The sequence below is a fragment of the Ursus americanus genome, chromosome 8, assembly GCF_024610735.1.
Source record: "Ursus americanus isolate L20-20 chromosome 8, mUrsAme1.1.p, whole genome shotgun sequence".
In the NCBI taxonomy this organism is placed as follows: Eukaryota; Metazoa; Chordata; class Mammalia; order Carnivora; family Ursidae; genus Ursus; species Ursus americanus.
This window is the reverse complement of record NC_142134.1, coordinates 29,376,323-29,396,705: the sequence shown is the minus strand read 5'-3', so window position 1 is coordinate 29,396,705 and position 20,383 is coordinate 29,376,323. Positions and strand designations below refer to the sequence as shown.

The following is a 20,383-nucleotide window of genomic DNA, read 5'->3' as shown; positions in this document are numbered from 1 at the left end:
AGTTATATGGAAGTTATGAAAAATTACTGTTACCATTAAAAAAAACAACAACAACAGAAAAATGCCTCTTCAGGAAACTGACTTTTACTAATCAGCCTCCCGTTGTTTTAAATCCAGAGTCAGCATGTACTTTCCACAGAACCCTTGGATATGTATGTCAGTTGGCCTTGGCTTTCCGCCATAAGAAGTTTTATGCGCCATGATAAACATTATGTTTGTCAAGAGGGACCTTGCCTCTTAATTTAATTTTAGCTTTAAATGACAAAGCTACTTCAAATATGTACATGTATGAATTCAGCGATTAATGCATAATTATACCATACTTATAAACTACTCATCAGTAATAAATTATATTTTACCTTACATGCAGCAAAGTTAACACGGGTAAACTTTTCAATAAATTATCTCACACGGGTATATGCTTATGAATCTATTTAATTGTACAAGCTGTGCTAGAGAATACATATTTTGGATACATATTTCATTAGATTCAGTTACAACACAGATGATTTCCAATGGGAATTTCTTACACTATCTTGATTATCAAAAAAAAAGTCTGTATCATCTGCCACCAAATCTGTACTATGTCAAAATATATTTTTCAATTATGCATTTAATTATGTCACTTTCGGCTCATTGGTCTCATAAATGGAGGTCCCATTTTAAATTATTTTTGCAAATATTTCCAAAACATGTTTTCCAATTTTCTAGTGAAGACATGTAACTGACCTATGTTTACATATAAATTTTCTCTGCACAGTAATACTTTTTAAAAAGAGAATAGTGCAGAAGGTGCAAAAGCTCTGGCTCTTCAAGGCAAGACCAAAAAAAAAAAAAAAGTGAAATTTTCTCCTCTTGTCTATTTTTAAATGCTAGGAATTGTATTCTTAAGGTAGTATACCCCTTCGGGCAAGGATTAGGAGAGATTTCAATACTTTGAGAACATAGAGTTGAAAAATAATTTCAATAAAAATAATGTTACTATTTCTATTTGTGGGTAGTTTTATATTAACAAAAAAAATCACTATTTCAAATTCATTGGTAGTAAATATATTAACTTTCTGGATCAAAATGAAGAGCCTTTCAAGAAAAGGAGCTGTGCAGTCAGCAATGACTTAACTAATCAGGGTAGCAGGAATCCGGGGTCAAGGCTGTTTCCACCATTCTGGTCTGACCGCCATATGTAAATGGCACCCGATTTGTATAGCACTTGTTTCTGTCGTAAGTGTAGCAGGTCTCACTGTCTTCATCACAGAGATTGCTCTGGGAGGCAATAACTATTTGATTACCCAGCTCCACTTCTACAGGATCACATTTTTTACAGCTGAAAAATAAATATATTCATTAGACAATCCCCATCAAATGTTGTCTCAGAATCTGAGTAACTATTAGTTTCTGTCCAAAATTAGCTAGCTCTTGCTTGTAACTCCTTTCAGACCTCAGCTACTCTACAATACGGAATAGTTAATGGGATTTTTCAACCTTTAATATATAAAAATTAGTTGAAAGTGAACAATACAATTAACGATATGATAATATGATTGTTTCGTCTATACCATACAGCAACTTCTACTCTCTTAGGTTTGTTCCCACCTCTATACTGGGATTAAACAAGTTCTTTATAGTGACAAGGAAGGCAGAATATTTTTAAGAAAAAGAAATTGTTTGATGTTGGATTCCATAGCTTCCAAAGAAACACCTCCATGTTAGTATGTCTGAAATCCAATTATTTAACCATTAAGACAAATTGGCCCTTCTGTACTAATGGCAGTAATTTCTTATTTAAAATGAATTCATAGCTAACTTTTACCTGTGATAAAGTTTTATAAATTTATGATATCCAATAACTAACATAGAAATTAATGTATTCAAAAGCTCAAATTATATTGGTAAATGTTTATACCCCATATTTTCAGAAACATTCCTACTAACAAGTTTAAAGTTATTAACTTCCATATCTATATTAGCATGAAAGAAAATCTCTTACAGGTCAGACAAATGGTACACAAATTTGGTTCTCACTGGTGAGGTGGGATCAGAGATATTCTCCCGGTTGTTCAGAGGAACACTAAAAAAAAAAAAAGAAAATAAATCAAAATAATGACACTAGCAGATATTGCTATTTTTGGTAATAGGTATTTTGCTGGGATGGTACTTACTATTTCATCAGGAATTTAGTACATTTAGCACTCTATAACACTCTAAAATCACTCTACAGTAATACTCTTTACTCAGATTTCACAGTAATTTGCTATATTTTAAACATTTCCCATCTTGGGGTGCCTGGGTGGCTCAGTCGTTAAGCGTCTGCCTTCGGAAGCTCAGGGCATGATCCCAGGGTTCTGGGATCGAGCCCCACATCAGGCTCCTCCGCTGGGAGCCTGCTTCTTCCTCTCCCACTCCCCCTGCTTGTGTTCCCTCTCTCGCTGGCTGTCTCTCTCTGTCAAATAAATAAATAAAAATTGTAAAAAAAAACAAAAAAAACAAAAAACCATTTCCCATCTTGTGCTTATTCCTGTCATAGCATTTACAATACTGTATTGTAATTGCTTTTTAAATAGTTTAAAGTTCCCTACTAGACTGTAAATTATTTGACAGCATGGACTGTGTTTTATATAAATTGTTGTATCACCAGCTCCAATCCTCAATGGCATTCAGTAGCCCTCAATAAATGTTTGCCAAATGAATGAATCTATTCTTTATTAGATTGTGAAGGCTCTAGTAATATCAGAAAAAGCTTTAAATAATGAGAAAGATAAGATAATAAACATGTATGAGTATCTACTGTGGGTTTTCAAACACTATCTTAGATGCTTTTGTCCATTAGCATACTTAATTTTGTCCACTTAGCATATTTAATCCTCACATAAAGTCTATGTGTATATATACATACATACATACATAATTATCTATGGAAACAGATTCATGTAAGTGCTACACATCGAAAAGAGGGGTTGGGGGGCGCCTGTGTGGCTCCATTGGTTAAGTGACCAACTCTTGATTTCCGCTCAGGTCATGATTTTAGGTTTGTGAGATAGAACCCTGCATCAGGCTCCATGCCCAGCATGGAGATTCTCTCTCTCCCTCTCCCTCTGCCCTTCTCTGCGCCCTGCTCTCTCTCTCTCTTAAAAAAAAAAAAAAAAAAAAAGGGAGTAGAGACATAGGTACTACAGTCAATACATTCAAACAATGGCTAATATCAGAAAGTATCTTTGCTTACAACACACAAAAAAAAAGAAATTGAAAGTGCCACATACATAATTCTGATGTTTCTCTCCACAATGTCTTCATTAGGATCTTCGGGAGAAGGGATGATCCTGGAAGTAATCCGGGCACACTGACATTTGTTGTCAACAAGAACAGTCCTTCCATCTTCATCTTGGGCTTGAAAGATAAAACATATTAAGAAGAAAAAGGGGAAAGTTCTGTTTCTATACTTTTATGGAGTTAATTTATCTTTTCTCCAGTAGAAAAACTAAGTTTTACGGTTGATCAGTTTCAGCTTTCTCCATTTTTGTCCTCTTTCCTAGTCTAAAATGCTAAGCGGAATCTCACAGCATTGTGAAGGAAATCCAAAATCCAAATGCACTCCAAACAAACTGTTTTCTTTTCCCTTTGGCCCAGTCTGTGGGAGCCTGGGCTAAAGAATTCTAGTTTTCATTGAAAACGAATAGAGGCACAGCTCTCTGAATAATGTAGCCTCGTAAAAATCAGTGCCAAATGACTACATGATACAGAAATCAAAAATCTAGACTAGATTTCTCTCAGACCAAAGTCATTATTCAAAAGTGAACAAAAAATAACATTGGCCTTTATAAGTCCTGGTTTGAAGTGTCACATCCTTCCTGAACACCTATTTATATATATATTTTTTTTCTCCTTTAGATTGGATTAGAGTTAAGAACAGGCACATTTTCCCCAAGATAACCCTACTTTGTGAGACTTTTGAATATTCTCTACTATAATTTTCAAAAACTTAATTATATTCTTCTTTTTATAGCAATCAGGTTATCATGGCATATGATTCAATCAAATAAAATGTTATATTTATTAAAATTTCTTATAAGAATTATTTTAAAAGATATGGCATATATAGATGTAAAGTGCTATGAATTTGCAAAAACAATTTAGAAAATATTGTGAGATGTAAGTTGTATTTAATATAATATGCCGTTTATAGAAAAAATAGTAAGTGAATGGATACACAGATGACCATTAAAGCCTTAACTCTGAGTATCAACATTTATTGTCTAATCTGAATATTGGACAAAGAGGTCTGGTAACTGTTGCAAGAAATAAACAAAGAAAATTTCTTATTATCTGGACTTAGATCAGTTAACAGGCATTTGAAGAATCAATAACAACTTAATTTAATAGTGCTAATTAAATAATAATGATGTTTGATATGTTTTTGTTTTGTCTTGTTTTTAAATTAAATATTTTTAGATCATTATAAATTCACATACAGTCATAATAAATACTAGAGATAGAATCCATGTACATTTTACCCAGTTTGTCCCAGTGGTAACATCCTGCAAAACTATAGTACAATTTCCCTACCAGAACACCGAATTTGATAGAATTTACCGGTGTTAGCTTTTACTCAATGTAGGGTACTTAAAACAAACAAACTTATAACCCACTACCATAAAATTAACCCATTAAATATGGTTTTTATTTCTATAATTTTAACTAAATGACCTTTAAAATTTCCTCCCAGCAAGCCTCAACTTGAAAAAAATATTTAGCACATTAATTCAAGTTACAAAGGTTAAATGATTAGGATAGATATAATTGTAACTGGAAGCCTAATTATTTCAGAGGTGTCCCAAAGCACAGAGGACATAATTGTATTTTAGTCTTGATGATAACAGTCATTACAAAAACATTTAAGACCATTGTTTTGTACTTCTAATTGTTAGAAGTACTTTACAATGCATTATTATGGCATTACTCATAACTTCTTAATACATCTTCTGATAAAAGTCTGTAGAGCATTGGAGAAGAAACATTATGAATTCAAGATAATAACTCTTTTTAACATTTTGAAAAGAATAAGATGACTTAAATGTGTCCTCTCCCCTGCTCCTATATTCATGACTTTTAAATCTTTCCTTTTTCTTTTTTAATTTAAATTCGATTAATTAACATATAGTGAATTATTAGTTTCAGAGATAGAATTTAGTGATTCATCAGTTGCGTATAACACCCAGCGTTCATTACTTCAAGTGCCCTCCTTAATGCCCATCACTCAGTTACCCCATCCTCCTACCCACCACCCCTTCAGCAACCTTCAGTTTGTTTCCTATAGTAAGAGTCTCTTATGGTTTGTTTCCCTCTCTGATTTTGTCTTATTTTATTAAATGTTTTTCTCAATAAAATGCAAATGAATGTGTAATGCTTGATCAAAAATACAGATTGAGTTGAGTGATTTGACTATTAAAGTCTTAAATAGAAAATTTCTATATTTTATTTATAGTATATAATTTATTTTCTTACCAGAAACCTAGGAAAAAACTATTAATTTTTATTACCCTTTACTGTTATTATATAAAAATATTAGGCAGTCTAATATATCTACCAGGAAATGTACAAACACAGGCAATTCACCAAGACTTAAAAGCTTCTAACATTCTCACTTACAGGTAATATTTTTCCAAATAAACCTGTGTTATAGATTGTGCCTTGCTTTATTCCAAGAATACCTGAGACATAGCAGGTGCTTAATAAATATTTGTTAAATTTAATTCAGTTCAAACAAATAAGAAAATATACTTAACAACACATACAAGATATGAACATAGTGAGTATACTAAAAGGTGATTCTCTAATACTGGCAGAATACGAGAGAAGTGAGGAGTGTGGGCTATAGGGTCAGATGGCCTGGGTTCTACAGGTTTGCTGTGTGACTGTAGGTAAGTTATTTCGCCTCTCTAAATCTCAGTGGACTCAACTATATGTTAGAAGTATTAATAGTATCTATCCTCAAGTGGTTACTGTGAGAATTAAATGGAATAGTATGTGTAAAGCAGTCAGCATAATGCCTGGAAAATAGTATGTACTCAGTGATAGATCTTTTATACATGTTTTCATATATGTTTACAGGTATATAAACATGTTCATAAATATCTATTTATATATAGAGAGATACATAAACTGTACATGTTTTAATATTACTATCTTTGTGTTTAAATATTATTAGAAATGCATTATTTCTAATGCTAAATTAGTATAAAAGTATATGTAAAATGACTACTCTTAATTACAACATACCCTGTTCTGAAATAAGAAGCTCAGTAAGTGTTAGAAACAATCAGGCCAAATTCTATCACTTCTAACTCATTACCCTTCCAGATGAAAATTATTACATCTATATTCAGAGCGTATTCCATTTTCTACAGTAGTTTGAAAGGTTAGTAAACAAAATAACCAAAGTTACGCCATCAAGTCATAGGCAACCTGTATAACATCAAACATCGTTAAAGTGTCATACTAAATCTGTAGGCTCAGATCCAGGAACGTTGTTAGAACTAACATCAGTCTCTCTGGGGAAGTAAAATCCCAATGCATCCCATATTGTAGTTAGAGTAATTATTACTTCATTTCTCCAGATTATTCATTTAAGATACTCAAGGAGAGGATTACTGATTTTCAAGATTCAAAATGAGTGTTTATATAAGTATAGCTATCAATACTTATCCAGAAATTATATTTTCTTATTCTCTAAGTTATAGAATGCAAACAACTGAGAGGAAAAAAAAGAATAAAAAGAATTACAATGAGTTTTCTCTGCATAAAGATCACTGCCCATATAAAGACTAAGGCATGTTAGAAAATGTGGCCAGCTAGCTAGCTAACCAAAGCACAAACATAAACGTATACATCTGAAGAGCAGATCTGTATTACATTTTTCCTTCTACGTGGGTTAATTTTCAGAATACCACATACCTGTCACAAGAACAGCTTTAACAAAAATGGCTAGGACTCCCCAGAAAAGCAAATGGTTCTTCATCTTGACTTCACGTCTTTTGAGAAACTGAAGCTAAAAAGTCAGGGTTAAGGTGTGTGATCTGTAAGGAGTGTGCAAATGATGGTGCTTCTGCTTTCTTAAAATAACACTCCAGGCAGCTAACAAACTAAAAACAATCACAACTGCGGTTGGAGTCAGAAATTTAAATGCTGCACTGGACAGAGATGTATGTCTCCGATTTCTGTATTTTCCTCCAAAGTATCCCCCCAAAAGCCATGCTTTGATGCAGTAACTCTTTATTTTACATTTACTCTATAAAATTAAACATGAAGATTAATAATAACTTCAAGTCAGGAGTACGTTAAGAATGTTTAAATAGGGGTTCTCAACTTCATTTCCTAGATAATAAAGTTTTCAAATCAAATACGTGACATTTGTTGTACCTAGAACAGTAAATGAAGGGAAGAGAAGGAAGAGAAATTAATTTAAGCCTTTTAAGGTCCCAACTGTACCTTAAGTCAATTTTTTCTCCTAGTCCTTAATTAACCAAGTTACCAGATTTAAATATACATATTATACATGACATACATAAAATATACATAATCCAATTGCTTTCAGTTATTTTATAAACTCAAACATAAAATTGGAATTTGAAACAGAGACTAGATGTATAAGTTACCATGGTTTAATTTGATAGCATTAAGGCAGACCTTGTGTTTGATAATCTAGTAACAGCTTTCGGAATTATAAACCCATGAAATGATTTTCATTTGAGATGCCTCAACAGAAAACTGGATCACTGCAGTATTTCTGTAAGTTTTTGTCATTAATTAGTGTCAAAAAGCAAGCAAGCAAACAAACAAACAAGTAAACAAAGCCCTGAGCTTTTGGACAGGGCATCCCCCTACCCTCTGCCACAACATGTTAGAATTTCCTGTCTCTTAGGCAGGGTTGGTTCCAAGAACATATATATATATACATATACATATATATATATATATACATATATATATATATATATAACATCAAATATGTTACTTTTGGTTCTCAGTTCTCTAATTTTTTAAGGGTCTCCTAGAATTTTGAGAGGTACTAAAGAAATGCTTCAGGATCATAAGTAGGCAAGCAGATTTCATAGCTAACAGCAAAAGGGGGCAGAATGAAAACTAATTATTAAAGGCTGGCACATAACTGAATGTCTAACATGAACAAAGTGCCAGACACTAGAACATATAATATTACTGTACTATCAAATTTTACTCTCATTTTAATTTCTACTATCATAGGACTTAGAAACTACTTGGGGTTAAGAAAAACATTCTAGATGGGGTGACTGGGTGGCTCAGTCGTTAAGCGTCTGCCTTGGGCTCAGGGCGTGATCCCGGGGTCCTGGGATAGAGCCTGGCATCGGGCTCCATGCTCCGCTGGGAGCCTGCTTCTTCCTCTCCCACTCCCCCTGCTGTGTTCCCTCTCTCGCTGGCTGTCTCTCTCTCTGTGTCAAATAAATAAATAAAATCTAAAAAAAAAGAAAAAGAAAAACATACTAGATTCACATGAACAATTGTATCTATTGGGGGAAAGAAAACAAATCTGAAAACACATTATTTTAGTGTATGGGCAGGATGTCAAAACAAGTATCAACACTTAAGAGCTCCTCACCTCTAACTGTAGTTTCTAAATAACTGATTTATTCATTCACTCCAAAACAGTAATTAGAAGTTAGCTGGATACTTTTTTTTTTTTAAGATTTTATTTATTTATTTGACAGACAGAAAGACAGCCAGCGAGGAGGGAACACAGCAGGGGGAGTGGGAGAGGAAGAGGCAGGCTCCCAGCGAAGGAGCCCCATGTGGGGCTCAATCCCAGGACTGGGGGATCACGCCCTGAGCCCCAGGCGGACGCTTAACAACTGAGCCACCCAGGCACCTCTGGATACTTTTTTTAAAAGTCATTATTTCCTTGAAAATAAACTCAAGTCTAGATTTCCTCCCCAAAGCAAGTTGGATAAATCCTTGGGGACAAGAAGTTTCCCCCAAAGCTTAATTTTTATAAAAGCAAATATTAAGTTGATTCGTAATTACTAAGCTAAAGAAAATCTCTATATTTGATGTTTCTATCCTTTCAATCTTACAGTTTTGTATTTCTATGATGTAAACTATGCATCTAAAAGAGAAAAAAATAAATAAAATAAAATAGATTACTCAATAAAAATAAGGGTAGAGACCCAAGTGGCACATTTGCCACCAGAAGAGAGTTACCTATACCTGCAATATAGGATCAGGACCAGTGTATTGCCCAGTGTGGTCCAGGGATTATTTTCCCTAGAACCATCTGGAGTACGACTCAAAATATGGATTTCCTGGCTACACCCAATCAGAATTTCTGCAGATGTGACCTTGGAACGTGTATTTATAGAAAGCCTTCCAGTTGAGTCTAATGTACAGTAAAGTTCGAAAATTCATAGACTAGAAGCATGGCGGGGGGAGGGTGATAACTAGCAGTATTATCTATTTACAGAAGAGCAAGAGGTTAATAAAGGTAATTTTTAAAAAATAAATAGGCTTACATTGAAAACAACTTAGCTGAAGCTTCTATTTTTATAATTCTGTGCTATAGGTGAATTGTTTCATTATCTTTTTAGCACTAATCAATTATATATAAATAACAGGTCCTGGTTTAACCTTTAAACCCATTTCATCTCGAGTTTTAGTTATGTTCTTCCCACCAAAAAATGTAAAATGTGAATAGTAGAACACTTTCTACTATGCAAGTTAGTTAAGTTACTGGGAGCTTAGCCACATTGTTCTAAATTCTTCCCCAAAATGGTTTATTTTTCTACATTCATATATAATAAGATTCTTACAGTAAAAGTTTCAGTGATAGACTCATCCGGATGAAAGAGATCCTAAGGTAATTTAGTCTCACCTTCTTTACTCCCACTCAAGTTTTGTTTCAATTTCCTATACAGCAGACAGTCTGAGTTCAGCATTTGCTTAAAAACCAACAGGTCGATGCTTCACTTCCTCTGGACACAGCTTATTATATACTTGGGATATTCAAATAATGACAAAGACTTTATTCTCTTGGGACACAAAAAATGCTCTCCTTGTTTTGCTCCTACCTCATTGGTGACTCCTTCTCAGTCTCTTGCTGAATTTTCCCGTGAATATTGAGGTTTGATCCTCAGCCTTCTCTTTTCTCTCGTCCTCACCTTAATTAACTTTATCTGATCCCATGGCTTTGACTACAGGACATGCTGTAACTTTCAAAGTCTAATTCTAGACTTTACCTTGACTGGTGAGCTCCAAATTCCTACATCCAACTTTCTATTTCATATCTCCACTTGTCTGTTTAACAGGTTTCCAAAACTTAACCAGGCAAAACAGTACTCTTGACAATCAAGCCACCCTCACACTTCCAATCTGATCTTTTCCTATTTCTAGTCTTCCTTATCTCAGTATATCCACTTAGTTGTTCAAACCAAATCCTCTTCTTTGATTCCTTTGTTTTCTTCTCCCCCATATTCAGTTTACCACCATATCCTGTTGGTTTTATTTCAAGAATATATCCCAAATTTATCTGATTTTCTCCATTTTCACTGCCACCTGGTCCAAGTCTCTATCCTCTAGCCTAGGTTACTACAATAGCCTCAGTCATAAAGTTATTTTTCTTTTGCCCCAGAACTGGCTAGTAGGGCTCACAACTAACAAACAAGAATGGCTAAGTACCCCAAATTCTAAAGAGAGTCAGACATTTCCTCCAAGGCTTATCAGGAGGAAGAACAGAACTCAACTTATGGCCATCAACCACTCCCTGCCCCCATTCCTGAGCTTTTTCCTCTAGTCTTTAGAGAACTTTGGAGGGAAAGGGGAAATGACATCCCTGGAGCTCTTGGCTTTGTGGAAATAGTAGTGTTTATGGCAAGAGACTTTCCCCCTTTACTCTTGGGGAGGGAAGGACAGGTTGCTTTTTTCTCTACAAATTCAAGTGAGGGAGAGATTCAAGAAAATAATTCGAAGAAATCAGGGACCCTGAAAAAAAGGGAAATTGAGAAGCAATAGAGCGTAATAGTTAAGAGAAAGGATTCTGAGTCTGACTGCTTGAGCTTATTTTCCAATTCATCATTTACTAGCTCTGTGAAATGGGCAAACCTTGAACACTCATTTAACCTCTGTCTGTAAAATGGGGACAATAACAATACATATTTCTTAGGATTGTTGTGGAGCTTCACATGTATTATGACATATAAAGAAGTTAGAAAAGATCTTGGCATATGGTAAGCACTCCATTAGTAGTGATTATTATCATCAGAACCATCATCATTATGTTGGTCACTCCCTGTTGAGTTGCAGAAAAGGCAACCCAACCTGGAGCTGTCTACTTTGAGGAAAGCATTCATGGGAGAACTGGACGTTTCTCCTTGGGTTTTGGGCATGTAGGAACATAGCAACTGATATGTGTTCATGCTATATGACCCTTATAAGGTATGAATGAAAACGTCTAAAAAAAAGCTATAATAACCAAAACAGTACGGTACTGGCATAAAAACAGACACATATAAAATAAAAAACAAACAAACAAACAAAAATACACAGACCAATGGAACAGAATCTAGAGCTGAGAAATAAATTCGCACACACAGGGTTAATTATTATTTGACAAGGGAGACGAGAATATTCAATGGCAAAAGGAGAGTCTTTTCAATAAATGGCTTTGAAAAAACTGAATATTCACATGCAAAAGAATGAAACTGGACCCCTACCTTCCACCATTCACAAAAATTAAACTGAAATAGATTAAGGACATAAACATAAGACCGGAAACCATAAAACTCCTAGACAAAAGCAGAGTGGAAAAAGCTCCTTGACATTAGCCTTGGCAATGAGATTTTGGATATGACGCCAAAAGCATAAACAACAAAAGCAAAAATCAACAACTAGAACTACATCAAGCTAAAATCTTCTGCACAGCAAAAGGAATAATGAACAAAATTAAAATGCAATTTACAGAATGGGAGAAAATATTTGCAAACCATATATCTGATAAGAAATTAACATTATAGAAGATACAAGGAATTCATACAACCACATAGCAAAAAACCCGAACAATCCAATTTAAAAATAGGCAGAGGACTTGAACAGACATTTCTCCAAAGAAGACATTCAAATGGTTAACATGTACATGAAAGGTGCTCAACATCACTAATCATCAGGGAAATGCAAATCAAAACCACAATAAGATATTACCTCACACCTGTTGGAATAGCTATTACCAAAAAGACAAGAGATAACAAAAGTTGGTGAGGATGTGGAGTAAAGGGAGCCCTTGTGCACTGCTGGCAGGAATGTTAATTGGTATAGCCACTATGGAAAACAGTATGAATGTTCTTCAAAAAGTTTAAAATATAACTACAATATGATCCAGCAACCCCACTTCTGGGTAATATCCAAAAGAATACCAAAGGAAATTAAACCACTATCTCAAAAAGATATCTGCACACCAAGTTCATTGCAGCATTATTCATGATAGCCAAGACAAGAAAATAACCCAAGTGCCCATAAACACAGGAATGAACAAAGAAAATGTGATATATATGATGGGATATTTTTCAGCTATAAAAAAAGAGGGAAATCCTGCCATTTATGACAACACATATGGACCTTAAGGGCATTGTGCTAAGTGAAATAAGTTAGACAGACAAAAACATTTACTGATTTCACTTATATGTGGAATTTAAAAACATTGATCTCATAGAAACAGAGAGTAGAATTACTGGTTTCCAGGGGCTGCGGGGTGGAAAAATGGGAAGATATTGGGCAAAGTGTACAAACTTCCAGTTATTTATAGATCTTGGATACCAGCCCTTTATCTGATATGTCATTTGCAAATTTCTTCTCCCATTCCATAGGTTGCCTTTTAGTTTTGTTGACTGTTTCTTTTGTTGTACAAAAGTTTTTTATTGTGATGAAGTCCCACAGAGCTACCCCTTGCACTACTAGGTATTTACCGCAAAGATATAAATGTAGTGATCCAAAGGGGCACCTGCTCCCCAATGTTTATAGCAGCAATGTCCACAATAGTCAAACTATGGAAACAGCCCAGATGTCCATCAGTGGAAGAATGGATAAAGAAGCTATGGTATACACACACACACACACACACACACACACACACAATGGACTATTACTCAGCCATCAGAAAGGATGAAATCTTACCATTTATAAATTGAACTGGATGGAACTGGAGGGTATTATGCTGATTGAAATAAGTCAATCAGAGAAAGACAATTATCATATAGTTTCACTCATGTGAGGAATATAAGAAATAGCCCGGAGGATCATGGGGAAGGGAGGGAAAAATGGAATGGGAAGAAATCAGAGGGAGACAAACCATGAGAGACTATGGGAAAGAAACTGAGGGTTGCTGGAGGGGAGATAGGTGGGGGGATGGGGTAACTGGATGATGGGCATTAAGGAGGGGACACGATGTGATGAGCACTGGGTGTTATACGCAGCTGATGAATTACTGAACTCTACATCTGAAACTAATAATGTTCTATATGTTGGCTAGTTGAATTTAAATTAAAAACAAAAACAAACTTCCAGTTATAAGATGAATAAGCTCTGGAGCTGTAAGGTATAGCATGGTGACCATAGTTAATAATACGGTATTATATACTTAAAAGCAGCTATTAGAGAACTTTAATGTTCTTACCATAACAACAACAACAACAACGATAATTATGTGAGGTGAAGGATATGTTAACTAACCTTCCTGTGGTAACCATTTCACAATATATTTGTATCAAATTATCACATTTTACACCTTAAACAGTTACATGCCAATTATTTCTTAATAAAGCTGGAAAAGAAAAATACAACCAGAGTTTTACTAACTTAGGGAAGGAAGACTAAACTTGGAAGAACTGTTAGCTTTATTTGTAATAGCCTAAAACTGGAAGCAACCTAAATATCCATACTGCATGATTCTATATATTATATATATGTATATATAGAGAGAGAGAAAGAGAGAGAGGGAGAGAGAGAGTTTGAATATAGGGACTTCATCAAGATAAAAAGCTTCTGCACAGCAAAGGAAACAATCAGCAAAACTAAAAGCCAGCCAGGGCACCTGGGTGACTCGGTTGGGCATCTGACTCTTGGTTTCCGCTCGGGTCCTGATCTCAGGGTTGTGGAATCTGTGCTCCTGCCTGAGCACAGAGCCTGCTTGTCCCTCTCCCTCTGCTCCTCCCTCTGCTCACGAGGCTCTCTAAATTAATTAATTAATTAAGTCTTTTTAAAAAATCCTAAAAAGCAGCCTACAGAATGGGAGAAGATATTTGCAAATGACATATTGGATAAAGAGTTAGTACCCAAAATCTATAAAGAACTTAGCAAACTCAACACCCAAAAAATAAAAAATCCAGTTAAGAAATGGGCAGAAAAGCATGAATAAACATTTCTCCAAAGAAGACATACAAATGGCTAACTGACACATGAAAAAATGTGCAACATCACTCGGCATCAGGGAAATACAAATCAAAACCACAATGAGATACCACCTCACACCAGTCAGAATGGCTTCAATTAACAACTCAGGAAACAATAGATGTTGGTGAGGATGCAGAGAAAGGGGAACCCTCTTAAACTGTTGGTGGGAATGCAAGCTGGTGCAGCCACTCTGGAAAACAGTACGGAGGTTCCTCAAAATTTAAAAATAGAACTACCCTATGACCCAGCAATTGCACTACTAGTTATTTATCCAAAAGATACAAAAATAGTGATTTGAGGGGGGACATGCACCCCAACGTTTATAGCAGCACTATCCACAGTAGCCAAATTATGGAAAGAGCCCAAATGTCCATTGACAGATGAATGGATAAAGAAGATGTATATATACAATAGAATATTACTCGGCCATCAAAAAGTATGAAATCTTGCCATTTGCAATGACGTGGATGGAGCGAGAGAGTATTATGACAAGCAAAATAAGTCAGTCAGAGAAAGACAAATACCATATGATTTCACTCATATGTGATATTTAAGAAGCAAAACAGATGAACATAGGGGAAGGGAAGGAAAAATAAAATAAGACAAAAAACAGAGAAGGAGGCAAACCATAAGAGACTCTTAATTATAGGGAAAAATCTGAGGATTGCTGGAGGAGAGATGGGGGAGTATGGAGTAAATAGGTGATGGGGATTAAGGCGAGCACTTGTAATAAGCAGTGGGTGTTATATGCATGTAGAGAATCACAAAATTCTACCCCTGAAACAAATACTGCACTATGTTAACTAACCTGAACTTAAATAAAATCTTGAAAGAAAAAAAGCTTGAATATATATTATAAAAATATATAGTAGCACATTTTAAATATTATTTTAAATTATATCTTAATATATTTATATTAAATTTTGTGTTATATTAAATAATATAGTACATCATTTAATTTAAATAATTATAATAAAATTATAATTTAATAAAAATGATTGTTTTAATACAAATAATTCTAGAAAATGAAAACAAACCTACAGTGACAGAAAGCAGATCAGTGATTGCCTGGGAAAGTAGGGACAGGGAGAGAGGAGAGGAAAAGAAGGATTACAAGGGTGCCTAAGGAAACTTTTGGGGAGGATATATATGTTCATTATCTTGATGGTGGTTACAAATTTCTGACTGTACATACATGTCAAAATTTATCGTACAGTTTAAATGTGTGCATTTCATTGTGTATCTATTACATCTCAATAAAGCTATTAAAAGTTCACATCTTCAGGATTCAGTTTTTAAGTATGATGTTAGGTTTTCTTTGAATGTTCTTTATCAAGTTCAGGAAGTTCCCTCCTATTCCTAGTTTGCTGAGTTTTTTTTTTTCCAGAAATGGATAATGAACTTTTTAAAATGGCTTTTCTCTGATTATTGAAATGACCACATGATTTTCATTTTGTAGTTTGTTAATACAGTGAATTATAATGATTTTAAATGTTAAATTTACCTGGCCTTTCTGGGGTAACCCCACTTACTCATGATATAATATTCTTCTTATAAATTGATGGATTCAATTTGTTAAAATTTTGCTTTGAATTTCTGCGTTTATGCTCATAAAGGATATTGGTCTGAAATTGTTCTTATAATGTCTTTGCCTGGTTTTGTTATCAGGATAATCCTGACTCAATAGAGTAAGTTTAGCAGTATCTTCTCCTCTCCAGTTTGCTGGAGGAGTTTGTGTAGATTAGTATTATTTTTTTCTTTAAATGTGTGGCAGATTTCAGCAGTGAAGCCAGGGCCTGGAAACTCTCTCAAGGCAAGAACCTGGGGAAATTGCAGAGATCTTCACATTTGTTTTCTGTTTCTCAGAGATTACACCCTTTGTTACACCTAATGTCCAATCTCTTAAAAATCATTGTTTCATAAGATTGTCAGGTTCTTTTAGTTGTTTCTGGTGGGAGGGTAAATCTGGTCTCTATTACTCCATCTTGTTTCAAATTGAATATTGGAGATTTGAAATTAAAAGTGAATTTGGGATATAAGGTTTTACACTGAACTAGACTTTTTTTTAATAGATTACTCTTTAGACCTGTTTTAGGTTCAAAAAATAAATTAGACATTTAATGATAGAAAATTTCAAAAATTATTGAATCCTCTTCAGACATTGTCAAGGAAAGGCAAAGACAAATTTAATCATGGTAATTTGGAAGCAATAATTTGGAGAAAAAATGATTTCATGTTTATAACTCATTAAACTATTCACTGCTTCAAACTCTTCTCTACATCCAGTCTTACGCCCAGTATTCATCGTCTACCCAGCAGATGGTGATCTTTTCAAAATATAAATTAGATTATATCTGATTCAAAACCTCTACTGGTTTCTCATTACACTTAGAATAAATTCAAACTCATTATCTTGCCTGATTTCCCATAACTCTCTTCCTCACTTACCACTCTCCAGCTACTTACTTAGGGCCTTTGGACTTTTTGGTCCCTCTGAATGAAACACTTTTCATATCTTTGCATGGCTGGTCCCTCATAATCATTCAAGTCTCAAGTTAAGGGTCATTGCCTCAGAGAGAATTTCCCTGGTTGCAAATCATCCTAACCAATCACCAGTCACTGTCATATTACCCTATTTTATTTTCTTCATACTATTTATCATAGTTTGAATTTCTTATTTAGTTTTAGTATCTTTGTCCTCATTAGAATAAAAGCTCCTTGAGAACGGCATTGTCTTGTTGCTCACTTCTGTTTTCCAAGATCAAAGCACAAGAATACCTAACATATATTGATTGAATAAAGGATGAATGGAGAACATTTTCATAAGGAGTTGAAAACTGTCTCTAATTTTAACTGTCCCTAGCAATGTTAGTCTCTTTTCTGAACAGGCTTTATATTGCTTTTTTAAGTGTTGTTTCCAGATAGGCATACCGTAGTCCAAGTGTTATCTGACCAGGTATAAAACAGCAGAACAGTAATATTTTTCAATAAATGCCACTTAAGATAACAGTATCTCACTTTTGGCAGCTATGTTACAGTATTGGCTTCTAACAACTTTATAGTCAACTAAATTCCCCTTTTAAAAAATAAGCGCTTCTATAAAGTAATAACTTCCCCAAATTTAATACTTAAACAGTTGGGATTTGGGTATGAGATTTAGCATTGGTCCTTAAGTTTTATCTTACTAATCTCAGACCAACATTACAACTTATTAGATTATTTTTAAGTCCAGATTCTGAAACCTAGCACATTAGTTAATTCTCTCAGCTTCACAGCATCTACAAACTTGATACACATGCCATCACAATCCTTATTTAAGTTGTTCAGAAAAACTTTAAATGGGCTAGTGCTGAAGACAGACTTCTTTTTTTTAAATAATTTTTATTTTGTTATATTAGTCACCATACAGTACATCCCCAGTTTTTGATGCAATGTTCCATGATTCATTATTTGCGTATAACTCCCAGTGCACCATGCAATATGTGCCCTCCTTAATACCCATCACCGGCCTATCCCAATCCCCCCCACCCTCTAAACAGAAGGGGGAATGAACCATGAGAGACTGTGGACTCTGGGAAACAAACTGAGGGCTTCTGAAGACAGACTTCTTTGGCATACATCAGAAGTCTCACCTCTAAGCTAACACCAGTCCATTAATAAGCACATTTTGGGTATAGCACTTCATTTCAAGCTAATTCATATAATACTATACTATCACACAGACTATAATTCTCCATGTCATCCATAAGGATAGTAAGAATACTTATCTTAAGTAATCAATCTCTCCTTAGCCTCTATCGTTAATATCATGTGATTTCTCCCCTTGAAAGTTTTTCATAATATAAAAAGATCCTTGATATCCTGGCATCTTGCCATTTAAACACTTAAAAGGGATGATGATATTTTTTAATAGCCTTCTTGGTTTTAAATCCAAGATGTAGCTGGACTCTCTTTATTTTCCTTTTAATGGATTAAATTCTACATTCAGTGTAACAAATCATTGTTCCCATTTGTCCTTGAACTTTATATATGAAAAACAAGTTTTGGTAATGAATAGTATTGTCCAATTCAGCTCCAAAAACACAGCATTTCAAGCACATCACAGGGTCATCAGGAACACAGCCTTCATACCTTATCTATATGTACCGTATCTCTACTTTCTAGACCTTTGGCACACTAGACAATACAAAAGTAACTTTTGAATCACCCAGAAACATAAAGAAGATCATATTAGCACCAGAGGAAGGGCCTTCAGCCAAGACAAGCTGACAAAAAATGATCTTCAAGAGAAGTGAAGCATGATAAAGCATTCAAAAGTAGAAAACTCTTTATGTGTATATATACACAATGTAATGAACATATAATTGCAACCAGTCTAGTTTTAAACATCCTGAAAGTCCCAAAATATCCTATATTCACTCAGAGTTCCACAAATCTGTTGTACATAAAGTTATTCACAAAGATTAAAGAGGGAGTTTTCTAAAGTGAGCTAAATAAAGCCTTTTATCTGACTAGCAATCTATTCTTGCCTACAAGATGGTCCTGGCTGGATTGCTCCTGTGGAGCACACTCTTCCCAATTCCACAAGAACAGACTGACTTATCAGGAACCATTATCAGCTCTTTTTCATGGTGCACTGGAAGTGGTAGGCGACTTTAGGTTGAAGCTGAACATCTCTTTCCCAGCCACTGGCTGTCAGAAACTTATTGAAGTGGACAGTGAACGCAAACTTTGTACCCACTATGAGGTGATATGGCCACAGAAGTTGCTGCTAACACTCTGGATGAAGAATGGAAGGATTACATGGTCTGAGTGGGTGGTGGTAATGACAAACAAGGCTTCCCCATGAAGCAGGGTGTCCTGACCCATGGCTGTATCCACCTGCAGCTGAGTTAGGGGAATTCCTGCTACAAACCAAGGACTAGAGAAAGAAAGGGCAAATCTGTTTGGGTTGCATTGTGGATGCCAGTCTCAGTGCTCTCAACTTCATCATTGTAAAAAAGGGGGAGAAGGGTATTTCTAGACTCACTGATATGACTGTGCCTCATTGCCTGGAGCCCGAAATAGCTAGAAGAACCCACAAACTTTTCAATCTCTTAAAAAGATGATGTCCGCCAGTAGGTTGTGATAAAGCCCCTAAACAAAGAAGATGAGAAACCTAGAATTAAAGTGCCCAAAATTCAGGGTCTTGTTACTACACGTGCCCTCCAACACAAACATCGGCATATTGCTCTGAAGAAACAGCGTACTAAGAAAAGTAAGGACGGGCCTGCAGAATATGCTAAACTTTTGGCCAAGACAATGAAGGAGACCAAAGAAAAACGCTAGGAACAGATTGCCAAGAGAGAGAGCCTGACTCTTATCTTGAGGTTCTGGCAGAGAATCTACTTCTAAGCTCATTCAGGTTTTTGGCAGAAATTCAGTCCCTTAAGCTTTAGAGGTGATGTCCCCATTCCCATTCCCTGGCTAGTGGCCTCCTTGATCTTTAAAGGTAGCAATAGTGGGTCAAGTCCTGCTTTGATCTCTGCTTTTACCTCATCTCTCCTGCTTCCAGCTAGGGAAAGTTCTCTGCTTTTAGGATCTCATGTGATTACATTGGGCCCATTCAGTTAATTGAGGATAAACTCCCCCACTTTAAGGCCCACACCCTTAGCCACAACTGCAAAATCTCTTTTGCTATGTAACAGTTAACATATTCACAGGTTCTAGGGATTAGGGCACGCACTTGCAGGGGTGTTTGCAGGGGACATTATTCTGCCTACCACAGAAGCAGACAAACACTGCTCCAAAAAGAAAGGAAACAGCAAGTAAAAGGCCCAAGAAGGGAAAGAGCTTGGACAGGTTAAGTAGCAGGGAGGAAATACCTAGAACTGTAGCAGAGTGAAGGGGAGGACTACAGTAGATGATACCATGCACTTCTTTA

General features: G+C 35.2%; 1 protein-coding gene across 1 annotated transcript; it reads right to left on the bottom strand.

Annotated features, from left to right (window-relative positions):
- Positions 1 to 417: 417 nt before the first annotated feature.
- JCHAIN (joining chain of multimeric IgA and IgM) lies at positions 418 to 7,105 on the bottom strand. Its single transcript, XM_045789222.2, has 4 exons — positions 6,949 to 7,105; positions 3,258 to 3,384; positions 1,988 to 2,068; positions 418 to 1,324 (listed from the first exon to the last, which is right to left on the bottom strand). The coding sequence occupies exons 1-4, from the start codon at positions 7,010 to 7,012 to the stop codon at positions 1,120 to 1,122; spliced, it is 477 nt and encodes a 158-aa protein (XP_045645178.1). The 5' UTR covers positions 7,013 to 7,105; the 3' UTR covers positions 418 to 1,119.
- Positions 7,106 to 20,383: the final 13,278 nt, after the last annotated feature.